At 35.6% G+C, this 13,460-nt stretch overlaps 2 protein-coding genes across 3 annotated transcripts; one reads left to right on the forward strand and one right to left on the reverse strand.

Annotated features, from left to right (window-relative positions):
- The first annotated feature begins 575 nt into the window (after positions 1-575).
- Positions 576-9,335, forward strand: LOC145591367 (putative RING-type E3 ubiquitin transferase C3H69). Of its 2 annotated transcripts, none has more exons than XM_081647800.1 (8): positions 576-769; positions 1,449-1,536; positions 1,640-2,415; positions 4,384-4,453; positions 6,596-6,684; positions 6,763-6,823; positions 7,920-7,995; positions 8,940-9,335. In XM_081647800.1, the coding sequence occupies exons 1-6, from the start codon at positions 759-761 to the stop codon at positions 6,797-6,799; spliced, it is 1,071 nt and encodes a 356-aa protein (XP_081503926.1). In that variant the 5' UTR covers positions 576-758; the 3' UTR covers positions 6,800-6,823; positions 7,920-7,995; positions 8,940-9,335. The 2 variants fall into 2 exon arrangements, with proteins under 2 accessions (XP_081503926.1, XP_081503927.1); XM_081647801.1 differs by having other exon boundaries at positions 9,004-9,335.
- Positions 9,336-10,135: 800 nt separating this feature from the next.
- On the reverse strand, positions 10,136-11,649 carry LOC145593146 (coumaroyl-CoA:anthocyanidin 3-O-glucoside-6''-O-coumaroyltransferase 2-like). The gene has a single exon (XM_081649654.1). The coding sequence runs from the start codon at positions 11,647-11,649 to the stop codon at positions 10,177-10,179; it is 1,473 nt and encodes a 490-aa protein (XP_081505780.1). The 3' UTR covers positions 10,136-10,176.
- Between the last annotated feature and the right edge of the window lie 1,811 nt (positions 11,650-13,460).

Genomic DNA, 13,460 nt, shown 5'->3' on the forward strand with positions numbered 1-13,460 from the left:
GGTCAATATCAAGTCATTCATGTATCATACGGAGTATATTTTATCGAGTTAAAAGAAGAGGTTTTAATGTTCAAGTATTACAAACTATTTGTAGCAAATTTTAGATGAGATGAATATAAAGCTTAGAAAATAATTTTATATAATTGGTATATACATGAAGTAAACTTGTTACTCCGGATTATTTCTTTGTAGTAAAAAACGTAAACTTATTAATAATAAAGATCAAAGTCGTAAGGTAAGTTATCACCCATTTCACTAAAATTTGACGGGATTTTAAATTTGGAGTAATAAAAAAAATTTATTAATCAATTAAGGGTCTGTTCTCTTCAGTTCAGTTCACTTTCTAATTTCCTTTTCTCATAAAATATTCCGTTCAATTTAGTTCAACTCCAATCATTTCACTTCAATTTAGCCAAGTTCAGTAAATCAGAACATGTCTTAAATTAACTGTCCACAATTGTAATCGGGCCGGTAGTGTCGTTGTTGGGCCTTTTACAGAAGAGCATTGGACTCTTACAATTTCTCATATCGACCGCCAAAACAATTCCCCGCATTTCCAAATATCACAAAAAAAAAAAAAAAAAAAATAATAATGAAAATTAAAAAACAAAAAGAAATATTGGGTTTGAAAAAATAGAAAAATTCAGGAAGAAGAGAAGAGAAGAAACGGAAACCTAACCTGAATGGTGAAAGCTGAATAACATTATCTTCTTCCTCAATTCATTCCTCTTTCAATCTGTTCTTCCTTGATTATCGACATGTCCAATAGGTATACTTTCTGTTTATCATTAATTTTTATTCTTAGATGATAATTATTTTTATCATATTTATTTGTAATCTTTCAATTGATTAATTGAACTGCCTCTTGAATCTTGATATTGAGCTTCGTTGATTTTTGATCAATTTTATTCTAATTTTCGTTTTTATGATTCAAATTGAATTAAAATTGGAATTCATATTGGTTAATCAATTAATTTGATGGTATTTTCGTTATTTATCAATCTTTTTCTTTTACATTTATTGTTTATTGGTAATATGATTCTGTATACTTGTTTGATTTTGGTTTCGCTTTTATTAATCAACAATCCAATCCTATCATCTTCGCTTATTTCTGCAGTTTCATTAAGATTAAGATATCTTTCGATTTTTCCCTTGCTCAATAGCTGCGGTGCCTCTAAATTTGTTGTGTACTGTTGTTCTACGACTTTTTTTAATGGTTTTGTACCTGAATTTTACTTCCTCTCTCCCTGTACCGCTCTTATGCAAACTCATTAAAAACTTCAGACATTACGCTCGCTTGCTATTTCAGTATTTATTATTGCTCTTATGCTGCATTGTTTGTTTGTTGTTTCCTTTTCACCGTGATCACGTTATGGCGCTATTGATCAACCTTAGGCTAATTCCGGCTTTTGTGATATTTATGTCAACATAACTATCACTTATTATAGGCTTATCTGCAAGTTCTTTAAGCATGGAGCATGTCTAAAAGGGGAGCATTGTGAATATGCGCATGATTGGAACGCTCCTGCAAACAATGTAATTGATTCTTACCGCACTTCATTTTCTATGTATTTTAACTTCTTATCCATTTTCTTTCCTACAGTTTTTTCTTGCTCACTTTTGTTGTGCTTGCTTGTAGATTTGTACCTTTTATCAGAGAGGAGCTTGTGCTTATGGAAGCCGTTGTAGATATGACCATGTTAAAGTTTCTCAACCTCAGTCATCTGCTTCATCGTCGTCAACTGCCTACTCCGGAACAGAAACCCCTGAAATAACTATGAGTGGGATGGCTCCAGTCAGTCCAGTCTCCATTTTTCAACCAGAACTGTCGCCTTCAAGCAGACAATTCTTTCCTCCCAACAAAGCAGCATGGAGTCAACAGTCTGATATCTCTGATACTGTGGAAGATGATTTGATTCCTCAACCTAGGAGTGATAGACTGGCTGATCAAGTTATTTGCTCATTTGCTGCTGCTGGACACTGCCCCAAGGGGGAGAAGTGTCCTCATATTCACGGGGAATTGTGCCCTACTTGTGGAAAACACTGCCTGCATCCTTATAGGCCTAAAGAGAGGGAGGAACATTTTCAAACCTGTGAGAAAATGCAGAAACACCTTGAAGCACTAAAACGCAGTCAAGAGATAGAGTGCAGCGTGTGCTTAGAACGTGTGCTCGCCAAGACAGCAGCCTCTGAACGGAAGTTTGGTTTGCTATCAGAGTGTGACCACCCATTTTGTATAACTTGCATCAGATTTTGGCGTAACAGCTCACCAACCTCTGGAATGGATGTTAATTCCACATTGAGGGCTTGTCCTATATGTCGCAAACTTTCGTATTTTGTCATTCCAAGTGTGCTTTGGTATTTTTCGAAAGAGGAAAAAGATGAAATTGTTGACAGTTACATGGCCAAGCTTAAGTGAGTATTTTCTTCTCATTTCTCGTTAATACTTGTTTGAGTTTGTTCAAAATATGATGGCATCTAGAGTTGGAGCCAGTAGAGGTGAGTTTCTTTGGTAAATTTTGGCCTTTGCATCCAAACAGGATATACTTCATGCTGTTTGCCTGTGTCTGGTTGGTGCAAATCTTATTTCTTTTTCTGAGGTTTGAGTTTTGGGGGGTTTCTTGGTCCATTTTTTTAAAAGGTCATTTTATGAGTGATAAAAACTTAATGAGTTATAACTAGATTGGTATATTGATGCTAGTGGAATTTATAAATGTCCATAATTCTCCATGTCTCCATATGACTTTTGGGATTAGCTGTGTCAACTACACATGTAATGGGAATTAAACTCATGCTGTGTTAGAAGAGATCTAGTTCTAGCAAACCAATGGAGAGAAAGGGACCAGAAAGGGCAGTAGCAAAATTTTTACTACCTCCGTCTCTTTTGATTGTTACTTGTTTTCCTTTTTGATTGATCTAGTTCTTTTGATTGTTGTTTTCCTTTTTGGAGAGAAAAGAGATCCTTTTTTTTTTGTTCCATTTCTCAATTACACACCCATAGGTAATTAATACCCAATTTTCACCAATACTCAATTAGTACTCCTTTTCATTTTCAACCTCCAAAATAATATATTCCAATTTCTTAATCTGCTTGAAAACTATAAAGATGAAAACTATAAGTGCATCCCACAAATTATATAGAACTAGGCCTTGTAGATCTCATATCTATATACTTAAACTGTCCAGTAAAAAACTTAAAAAAGAGTACATAACTGATCTCATATCTTCTAGTTTTCTGTTTTTCCTCTCTTTTTTTCATCTTCAATCTATAGCAGTAGCACACCCTTTAATTTACTTCCAAAAAACAAAAGAAAAAAAAATATATATAAAAAAAAAAAATACCCTTCAATTTCCGACTGACCCTCTGTCTCTTTGAAATTTTTATAATATCTCTTTCCGTGTTTCATCTACTAAAACTAAAAGTATGTTGTCCACCTTTTTAATTAATTTGTCTAGTGTAGTGTTGTCAATAAACATCACTCTGTATCTCACCTGATAAATTTCATGTCTACCCCACAGAAAAAAATAATGGAGTCAATGTTTAAACCTTTTGAGGCAAATCTTTAAGGTATAGAAAATCTTAAATTGGATTCCTAACATAAGACTAGGTTTTTTTATACCTGGAGGCACTCCTTCCTTGGTTCCATTGCCTGAGTTCAAGGTTAGTACCTAGTATTCAGTAATTTAGTAGCAAACTAGCATTCATGTCATCGTTATGCTAGCATATCCCAGGTACTCTTACCCTTCCAGAACACCTTCAACTTTGTAAAATTCTTTTCTTATCTCGTCTACTGAAAACCTGAATTTGAGATGCGCTTTTGCCTCTGCATTCTTTTCTTGATTGTCTCAATCATATTACTCTGTGATTCAAAAATTAAGTGGTAAGACGCCTTCGTGTATTGCAGGATCCCCCTTAAAGTAAAGGAACAAAAGAGTTGCTCTTCCACTCAGCAAGCATCGTAGTTTATTAATCTTGAACATCCAAGTTAATCAGGATACTCTAACAGTCTAGTTCTCTGTTTATGAAATTATCTGTATTCAGTACACAAACAAAAAGACAAAGATAGGTAAAAGGAGATAAGAATGGTGGTCACATGGATTATTTTTGCTGCTCAAAAATAGATATCTAAGGTATCTGGGCTAGGCACAGTATTGCATCTGAATTTAGCTGATATCATTGCGTTCTGGATGCAAGTATATGCACATGTTCCCTTTTTGTGTTCTTTCTTGACATTGTGTATATTTGTTGATTCCTACAGCCTTGCCGTATTTATTTTTTAATTTTTATCTTTTTTTGTCCTCCCTAGTTGCTTTGTCCTCTGGTATTATTTTCTGGTTTTTAGTCTTACAATTTTACCTTATGTTTTTCTATTCGAATTTCAGGTCCATTGATTGCAAGTACTTTGATTTCGGCAGTGGTTCATGCCCTTTCGGAACTAGTTGTTTTTACAAGGTATGAACAACCATCAATTATCCTTGCAAGTTTATTCGTTTAGGCTTTGGAACCTTGTAGTACTGCAGTTACTTTGGAATTTGGATGTCATTTTTTTACTTTAAGACCTCATCTCGCGTGATGGTCAATGCATTATTATGTCGCTCTCTTAAGTAACACCCTGCCTTTTCTGCGTCATTTTGGTGGAACAAGTTTTGTTCAGTGGGGATGGCGGGTTTTTCACCATTGCTTCTTTGAATTGGAGGGTAAAATAGTTAATTTACAATTGCTTGCTTGTCTGCTTCCTTCCTGCTGTTTATGATGTTATTTTGGTCAGAGGAATTCTCGATGATGTAGTAAATCTTTTCCATCTTTTACGTATCCATTTAAACAAAGTTTAGCTCGGGTATGTTAGCAGCTTTTGCATCTAAACAAAGTCTCTTCTCTGAAACGTTAGTAGCTTTTCCATCTTATGCTTTCCATTAATTGCTCTCAACTTGTGAGTAAGGTACCTTGTTGTGTACCAACACATGGTCTGGGTGGCTTTATTTTTGGAGAAGAAATTTAAATATGTATTAGTAAATGTGGTATGAAAACTTGGAAGATGATAATGATCGTAAGGCGGATCCAATAATGTGTCATTGCCAGCTTATATATTTATTATGCTTATTGTGAACTCTGGTATCAATCCAATGATAGGATCATAAGAAGAAGCTAAATTAGACAACATTGGTGAGTAATAGAATAATGTGTCATTGCCAATGTATAAATTTAAGTGTACCTAGAAATGCTGGAATTAGGTACAACCACACCCAAGTTTTGGATGTCTCATTCACTTTGTACATTATTATATTCATTAAATCCACTTTATAAACATATATTTTGTGGTGCATGCGAATGGGAAGAATGTAAACAATGACAATACAAAATTTGCCTCTTACAATTGTAGAGTGAATGACCATTTGACCAAAGCTTCAAGAGCTGGAGAAAATTATTCTGTGATTATAATGATAAAGGTTTTCCTTAACTATAGAAAAGACAATTATAAATACTTTTTAATACCTGGTAGACCGTTTCCTCAAAAAAAAAAAAAAAAAAAAACCTGTAGACCGTTTTATGTCATCATAGACTCACAGTTGGTTATGATGCCATATTGATTGCTGATGACTTCAAAATTTTACACATTCACTAGATCCAAAATCCACTTGAAGCACAGCATTAATAGTTTACTTGGATTTGTTCAAGCTAAAGTGTCCTGAAAATTCAGCAGCTGTCTTCATAGTTTATTTGTTTAGGTCCATGGCTGAAAGAAGTTTTAGGTTTATTGCTTTCTTTACTGGTAGTATACGGCTATTGTTTCCATCTTGGAGAAACAATTATCGCCAGGAGACTCAGGACAATATTTTGCCATTTACTTGAACCTGATTAACTCAGGACAATATTTAAGTGGATTTCTATTCTTTTGCAGTGCTCAGTATTTGATCCATATATTTTTTTTTCTGCTTGCTTTATTAGCTATGTATGAGAGTATATTATGATTTCTTTATAATGCTTCTTGGCTAATTGATGATAGAGCCTGACTGGGAGAACATTGAAAATTTGATAAGTCTGAAAACAATTGTCTCTTCGGATTCTAAGAATTGTCAGCACTCAGAACCATGACATCCAGCTTGGACAACGATCTTGAGTCCTCTTTGGTACTTTGAGTAGTCCTGATTAAGCTTTTGTCTGGTGATTAGGCCTAACCAAGGCATCAATTTTTTGAGCGACGAGGTTTTGAAATCTCTTATTTGTCTCAGTTGGCTTTGCAAATTTTAGTTTGACATCCTTCTTTCTCCTCTCTGGCTCTCTTAAAATAAAATCCAAGTCTGTTCTGGTGTCTTTTTGTGTGCGCGTGTGAATGGAGAACACCTTTTTTTATCCGAATATGACACTAGGGTCTAGGTATTTTAGCATATTCTATATCATTTGCCAACTTAATTTTTATGAATGATGTTACAGTGAGTGTTGTGTGTGTTTTTTTTTTTTTTTTTTTTTTTTTTTTTTTTTTTGAGAGTTAAGGATAAGTCTCTGAACTAGCTAACCTTTACTCCAGTTATTGTTAATGTGCTGCGTTGTTTGGATTCTAGATAACCCGGTTTTTTGTTTTATTTCTCCTTTCAGCATTCATATCGTGATGGCAATCTTGAGGAAGTTGTGCTACGTCATCTAGGGGCTGCTGATGGTGAAACTGTAATAGCGAAAAATATTAGGTGAGGAGCTTTCCCTTCTTGAATATCAATTTGAAAATTTGCCTGTTGTATAGCTAACTTTGATTTAAATGATTTCAGCCTTGCGGACTTCCTCAGAAATTTGCATATAAGCTGAACCAAGTTTGGGAAAGTTTCCAGTGTGAGTGCTATTTTTGGACTACATATATTTACCTAATTGTTAATGCAAGATTTACTGGACTATGATGTATAGGCAATCCAGTAGACTGGCACCCTTTGAATCTTTTCATGCTCCACCATAACCTTTGAGAAACTAAGTTGCCATTACCATATAGAACTCTTCTTGTAGAGGGAAAAACTGAGGGCAACTCTGGATATGCAGTACTTAGGTGTGCTGTTGGAAAGAATTAAGGATTATAGTCCATGGTGACTAGTAAATTGCCATTATATTCCTTTTACCATCTAATCACATTCTTATAGTGTCTTCATCACGCACAGACAATCAGTTTTTTGAAAGAACCTTTTGATAGTAGCATTACTGCAGTAGGATTTGACCTCCAAATTTGAGATGGCAGCCATCCCATGTAGGGTTGTGGCATTTAGGGGAAGGAGTTTGATGTTTTTGGCTTAAGAAAATCCACACCGGCCTCACATCATATTTGCAAACAATTACTGACATGATCATTTTTTGTTAACAATGTGCACTATGCCACTATTTGCTGTCAATGTGTTTTGAGTGGATAGGATGGGAACTTGAAGTTGTCAGCCAACACAAATTGTCTTTCTTTCTTGTCAATATCAGCTAACACCTAAGTGTTCTCTAGTTTCTCTAGTTAACATCAAATACATTCTAGTGGTATTTCTTGATCCTTGCAGCTGTGTTCTGAAGGGTGGGAGGCATCATAAATTTGTAGTTGGAAAACGTGTGTCAAATTTTAATTTCTGGGTGTGGAGAAGAGATTGTTTTAGCTTGTGGTTATTTCAACTTCAATTGAGGAATGTAGGTTGGCCATTAAAGGTATTGAGGTATTGCCATGGTCTGGAAGATGATGCTCTAGCTCGTGGAAAAGATGAAAATTGAAGGAATGGTTTGGTGCTTATAAGTATGACCACTTATAAGGTTATTTATTTAGAAAGATGATTTTAGCTTGTGTTAATTTTAACCTCCTTACATTGGGGGTTTTACTTGCCAGATTTTTATTTTGAATATTTTGGGAATTTGTCTTAATGCTGTGAGTTGATTGTGGTGCTTAACAAATTTTTCTTTCTGCTTTCAGGTTTGTATGAATCTTAAGGAAACATGTAAATTCTGGAGTATCTGAATCATAATATCAGATTCCAATGCATCTGAAGGTAAATGTATTTCTCATAACATAATATACGTTTTAGCTTTCTCTATATTTTAATCTGAGCAATACCTACCCATTCGACACAAAATGTTGATATCCTAATTGCTGCCTCATGCCTGGAATACTTCCTACTTCCATGAATTGACTGGCTAAACAATTTTTTAGCGCCTCCTTATCCTCAACAAATGATTTCTCTTGTGCCCTGATATAAATGTCTTTGGCTATATTATGAGTGAAAACTATAAAAAGTTGAAAACAGTCAAGGTTATTTTATTTTGACCACATGAATAACAAGCGATTAAGCGAGTCGAACTTTCAAAAACAAAGGGTATTCCCTCATTTACTAGCTTTTGCAAAAAGTTTTAGCCTTTTAGGAGAACTGTATAAAGTGTATTGGTAGGGACAGGCAAGGTGGTTTATAGGAGAATTTATGGAGTACTTCGTAGGATGTAAAATGAGAGAAATAATGAAGTGTAGAAGTGACCATGGGGAGTGATATAAGCGGGGACCAAATGAGAGAGAATTATAAATAAATTGGTGTATAATGTTTTCAAAAAGGGAATTGTTAATTGTGTCACTTAGAAACAATGGAGGGAGTTACGGAGTATTATTTTGCACGTCATTTTCTCTTGATGACATTTCCAGTGTTGGCCTAGCTACTTGTCGTACTTGCATTCTCATTTAATGTGATTATCACCTAGACCAACATTGCAGAAAAGTACCACATGTTCTAGTTCCTTTATGTTTCTTAGTAATAGCATTTGAACCTCGAATGGATACAGATTTGTTGATGTATTTTAATATGTAATGCATTATATACGATAGTTAAAATATTTGCCTTGGATTCTTTTTATTATTTTTTTTTCTTGCCTTATTCCTTCCTTATCATTCTCTTGCATACATTGTCACATCGCTGATTCTTGTATATTGGGCGAAAACTTGTGGCAGGATCGACCTCAGGCATGATGTATTGAAATTTTACACAAATTACATAAAGATTATACTTCTACAGGTCCCAATGGGTGGCCTCTCATAAAGTTTCCATCTGCAAAGGATAATGTGAATGTAAGGTTGTAATACAAGTTTCAGTAAACATTATTTTGTACATGATTTTTGCCAATCATGGTCCCATTTGCTGCAAGCTGTTTTGGTTTCAGTTGTGAAATGAAAGTGTGATGTTGGATATTTATTATGTCTGGGACCGGAAATGTCTTAATCTTGTAGCAGTTTTGCCATAACAATTTACCTTCAGGTGAACAATTAGAAATATGATTGTTGTATTGAATGAAGCCATTCTTTTAATTGGCATAACTTGAGAATTATATGATCTATTTTTGTGTGAAATTATAGTGATAATGTGGCAACACAAAGGATATACACTTATACATTGACATCATTGATTTAAAAATGATCAATTGTTGATTTTCAGAAGTTATACACTTATACATTGAGATGAGTATAACGGTGCTCCATATTATTACATTTTTCCTTGTAAATAAAACACCAAATATTAATCGAAGTGGAAAATGTGAATAGGGTAAAAAAAAAAAAAAAAAAAAAAAAACCTTATTTTTCTAATCTGAAACATTTTTTTAAAAATGAACTAAAATTAATTTTATTGGATGATAATTAATTTTACTGAATCTCTATTATATTTCTTCTTTAAAATTACTGATTTTTATTGAAATGAATATTACTATATGTAACCTTCGTATTTATTTATTTATTTTGATAGAAGTGTAACCTTCGTATTTAATTTTGTCTAGTATGTAACTTCACAATAAACTACAATTTAATTTGTAATGGTTGTTGATTCCATAAATGATACGAGTAATTTGTTAGATTAAAAACTAGTTAAGCAATTACACAAATTAATATTTACATGTATAATACTGTATCTCTCTTTCAATTCCCATAAATTTTTTCCCATTTTTTGAATTTATTTTATACTTGAGATAATGTTTTCAGAATTTTATTTAAAGTTAGTTATTTTTTCATTAACACTCGAAAGAACGGAACAATATAGCCTAAAGCTATGATCAGGGGAGAGTTTTTGACAGTCTAAAGTCTAACAATAAGGCTTACTTATTGCAATAAACGATGCTGGACAATGGAATACATACTGTACAACGCCATAACTTGAACTCTTAACGCTCTCGGACAAGCAAGTAAAGGATAGCCAGCCTCACTGGGCAAAAACACGAAGACCTTGAGTGAAGATAGATTGGAAATCGTCCATAATGAAGTTAGATAAAGTCAGCCCTATCTCAATTCCACTTTTCATGTCTCTGCTCTGCGTAAGAGAGATGGCTCTGGTTCCATCAATTGAAATTTCCTCTATCTTCTTTGGCTTCCCCCACCCAAAATCCGTCTCATACAGGTTCACCTTGGGCGACCCAACCACATGAATATGATCTTCAGACTTAATTAATGTCTGCCATTCAGATATCCACCTCTCAGCTCCTCCTAAAACATCACTGTCCAACATCTTCACAGTTTGCCCAATTGCATCAGCAGCTGCCAACATGCCCTCACCTTCCTTCAGTAACTCCTCCCTCATTGCTAGTGCCCGTCCAAACCCGACACAGTTACCAAAATACTTAGCAGATACCTGATAGGGTAAACGGGTAATACCACCTGCAATGAATCCAAAGTACATCGTACCCTTTGCTTTGGCTTTAGTAACAACACTGTTTCGGACCTGGGCTCTTAAGAAACAGGTCCACACAAAGGCACACGTGACGACGTAGGGTGACAAGAGAACAGGGTACGATCTGTTAAGCTTGTCACACTGAGCTTGTAACCATCGTTTAGCATTAGCAATATCAGCTGACCCCATGACAAATGTGGACCGGAGTGAGACATGAGCAGCAGGAGGAGGAGGTAGCATCTTCATGGACACGGTTGGATGGGACTCCAACCCCAACCACTGCTCCAACATTATGGACTGAAGTCCATTAGAATCGAGAATCACAGACCTGTCAAAGGAGGCAGGGTAGGTTGGGGCAAGTGAAAAGTTTAGATGACCAAACTTGGAGAAAGAAGCCCAAGTGTAAAGGAAGTTACTGAAGGTCCTCTGATCACAAAGCACAGGATGAGAAGCAAAGCCAATGGAGAAACCAGAAGAAGGTGAGGGAAAGAATGTGATCTGAATGGCTAATAAAGGAACCGGGGAAGCAATGATAGTGGAGGACGCAATTGTTGGCAATGAGGGAACCAATTGTTGAAAGATATGAGCAGACTTGTAGGCATAGCTGCTTAAATCATTAAAATCAGCATCACACAGCGCAACAGTAAAACCAACTGAATCTGATTTCCCATTCTCCGTCAAGAAACTTAGATTATCTAGGAGAGAACGTGTAGTTGTGAGTTTACCGGCAAAGGGAAAGAAATATTGCAAGGCAGACGAGAGGGAGTGTTTGAGTCTAGGGAGGATGTTAGAACTGAATTCCAAAAAAGAAACAGGTACATGTGCAAGTTGAAAGAAAAAGAGAGGTTGGAGTGGAGGATATTGAAGCCAAGGAATGTCAAAGAAAGTCAGAGGGAGAGAATATGAATGTGGAGTGGTGGTGGCAGGTGGGGGGAAAATGTAGGATGACTCAGTTATTTGGACTGCACTACTACCACCAACACCATTAATTAAAGACGAAGGAGCCATTACCATATACAATATTGTCCTGCTGCTAGTGTACAACCTCCAGTCCCTCCTTAGCCCTTATACGACACACGCTGGCTGATAAAAGTGATCCAGCCAGCAATCAGAGCAGTTTGACAAGAGCAACTGATCTCAAATCTCCACCTCAGAAGGGGAGGGAGGCAAGCATCAAACAAGAACCAATTATAGCAGCAACAATTTGTATTACATAGGCCTACACTAATATAGTGGGGTATTCAACTGTAAGAAATCACAAAATCAGACATTCGTGAAACACATTGATTTTTGCGTTATACTCTCTAGAAGCAGCTAGGGAAAGTTTGAATTTGATCATTGAAAACAAAATTAAAGGGTACCTGTCCTGCTGTCCATGTTAAATAAAATAGACTAAAAGATGTGATTGGAATATTATTTATACCCTAGTATGAAGTAATAATAATATAAACTTATAAATCATAGTAACATTATTGATAATATTTTTGATATTGAATCAACTACTTTCTGGGGAGCAATCTACTTGACTCCTTTACATGACATCCTCATAACTTATTTATATCATGGCTTCCACTAAATGCCAAATACATGAATAGGACATGAGTGTATAATAATATACCTGCTAGAAGCCCATCTACCTTGCTCAGCCAACATAATTTGGCAAAATCTTGTATCAACTTCTAGATTCCCAGACTACATCAAATATTACTCCCTCCGCCCCTAAATTAGAGACCTATTTCTAACATTTATAACTCACATAATCAAGAAAAATGGGACTCCAATAAAAGGACGGAGGGAGTACTAACTTTGTAACACTGAATCCTACAAATTAACCCAATGCTACCTTCACCAAATTCGGTATACGATTAGATATGGAGTAAAATTATATAAACATACATGATATCTTTTCAATCCCTAAAAAGGAAAGCATTAACATGGATTATTAAAATAAGATAAAAAGAAATGATAATTGATCCACAAGAATTCTCCTTTAGTAAAACAAGGTACATTAATTAATGTAGCAACGAAAAGATAAAAGACTAGTATTGTTGAAGTAATCAAAGATTATAGAAAAGCGAATAGATGAAAGAGGAGCACAAACCAGCAAGACATAAGTAAGAAATAGCACGAAGTCGAAGAAAGAAGAGACGGAGTTGCTTGGAAATTTGCATTGTACTAGTCAATAACTGGAGACGCCCAATTTGCTCCATCTTCTGAAAGAAATGCATGGATTTCAGCGACTGCCTTAACATAAAGGCCATCGAAAACGGGAACCCGAAAGCCAGAGCACTCATTACAAACAATTGAGCGGACGAATTAGCCGTAGTAGTGGCAGAAGCAGCAGCATTGGTATAACAGTAGCAATAGTATGTGCCAATGCCTAAATGAGCCAGACCTAAGAAAGCAAGAATTCCGGTAACACTGTACATGGTTTTGAGTAGAGATTGTGTTACTTCCCTGCTTTCGTTTGCGAGAGGCGATTCATCCTTTTCCACTGTTGGACCTTCAATCTCCTGATGCTTCGTGTTCGGGCTAGGGTTAGGAGTCGGAGTCGATTCGGATGAGTAGTGAAATCGTTGATTGAGAATTGCTGTTTTCGGCGATTTGTCAAAGTTGAAATCAAGATCAAGATTGAGATGATGATGATGATGATGATGATGATGAAGGAGCTTCTGCTGCTGCAATTGCGCCATTGTAGTTCCGATTGGAAGGCATGGATATTGAAAGTGATTAGTGATTGAGGTTGTGGCGGTGGAGTGGAGTGGTGGCGCAGAATGACGATAGTGCCGGAGAAATGAATGGTTGTTCAGGAAGAGGGA

Source organism: Chenopodium album, chromosome 18, assembly GCF_948465745.1.
Source record: "Chenopodium album chromosome 18, dcCheAlbu1.1, whole genome shotgun sequence".
Classification (NCBI taxonomy): Eukaryota; Viridiplantae; Streptophyta; class Magnoliopsida; order Caryophyllales; family Amaranthaceae; genus Chenopodium; species Chenopodium album.

What these genes read in the sequence shown, in the direction of transcription:
- LOC145591367 (XM_081647800.1), top strand. An exon ending in GGAACGCTCCTGCAAACAAT is followed by an intron (nt 1,537 to 1,639) that starts GTAATTGATTCT and finishes GCTTGCTTGTAG; the next exon opens with ATTTGTACCTTTTATCAGAG. An exon ending in AGTTACATGGCCAAGCTTAA is followed by an intron (nt 2,416 to 4,383) that starts GTGAGTATTTTC and finishes TTCGAATTTCAG; the next exon opens with GTCCATTGATTGCAAGTACT.
- LOC145593146 (XM_081649654.1), bottom strand. Translation starts at nt 11,649, where the DNA reads ATGGCTCCTTCGTCTTTAATTAATGGTGTTGGTGGTAGTAGTGCAGTC.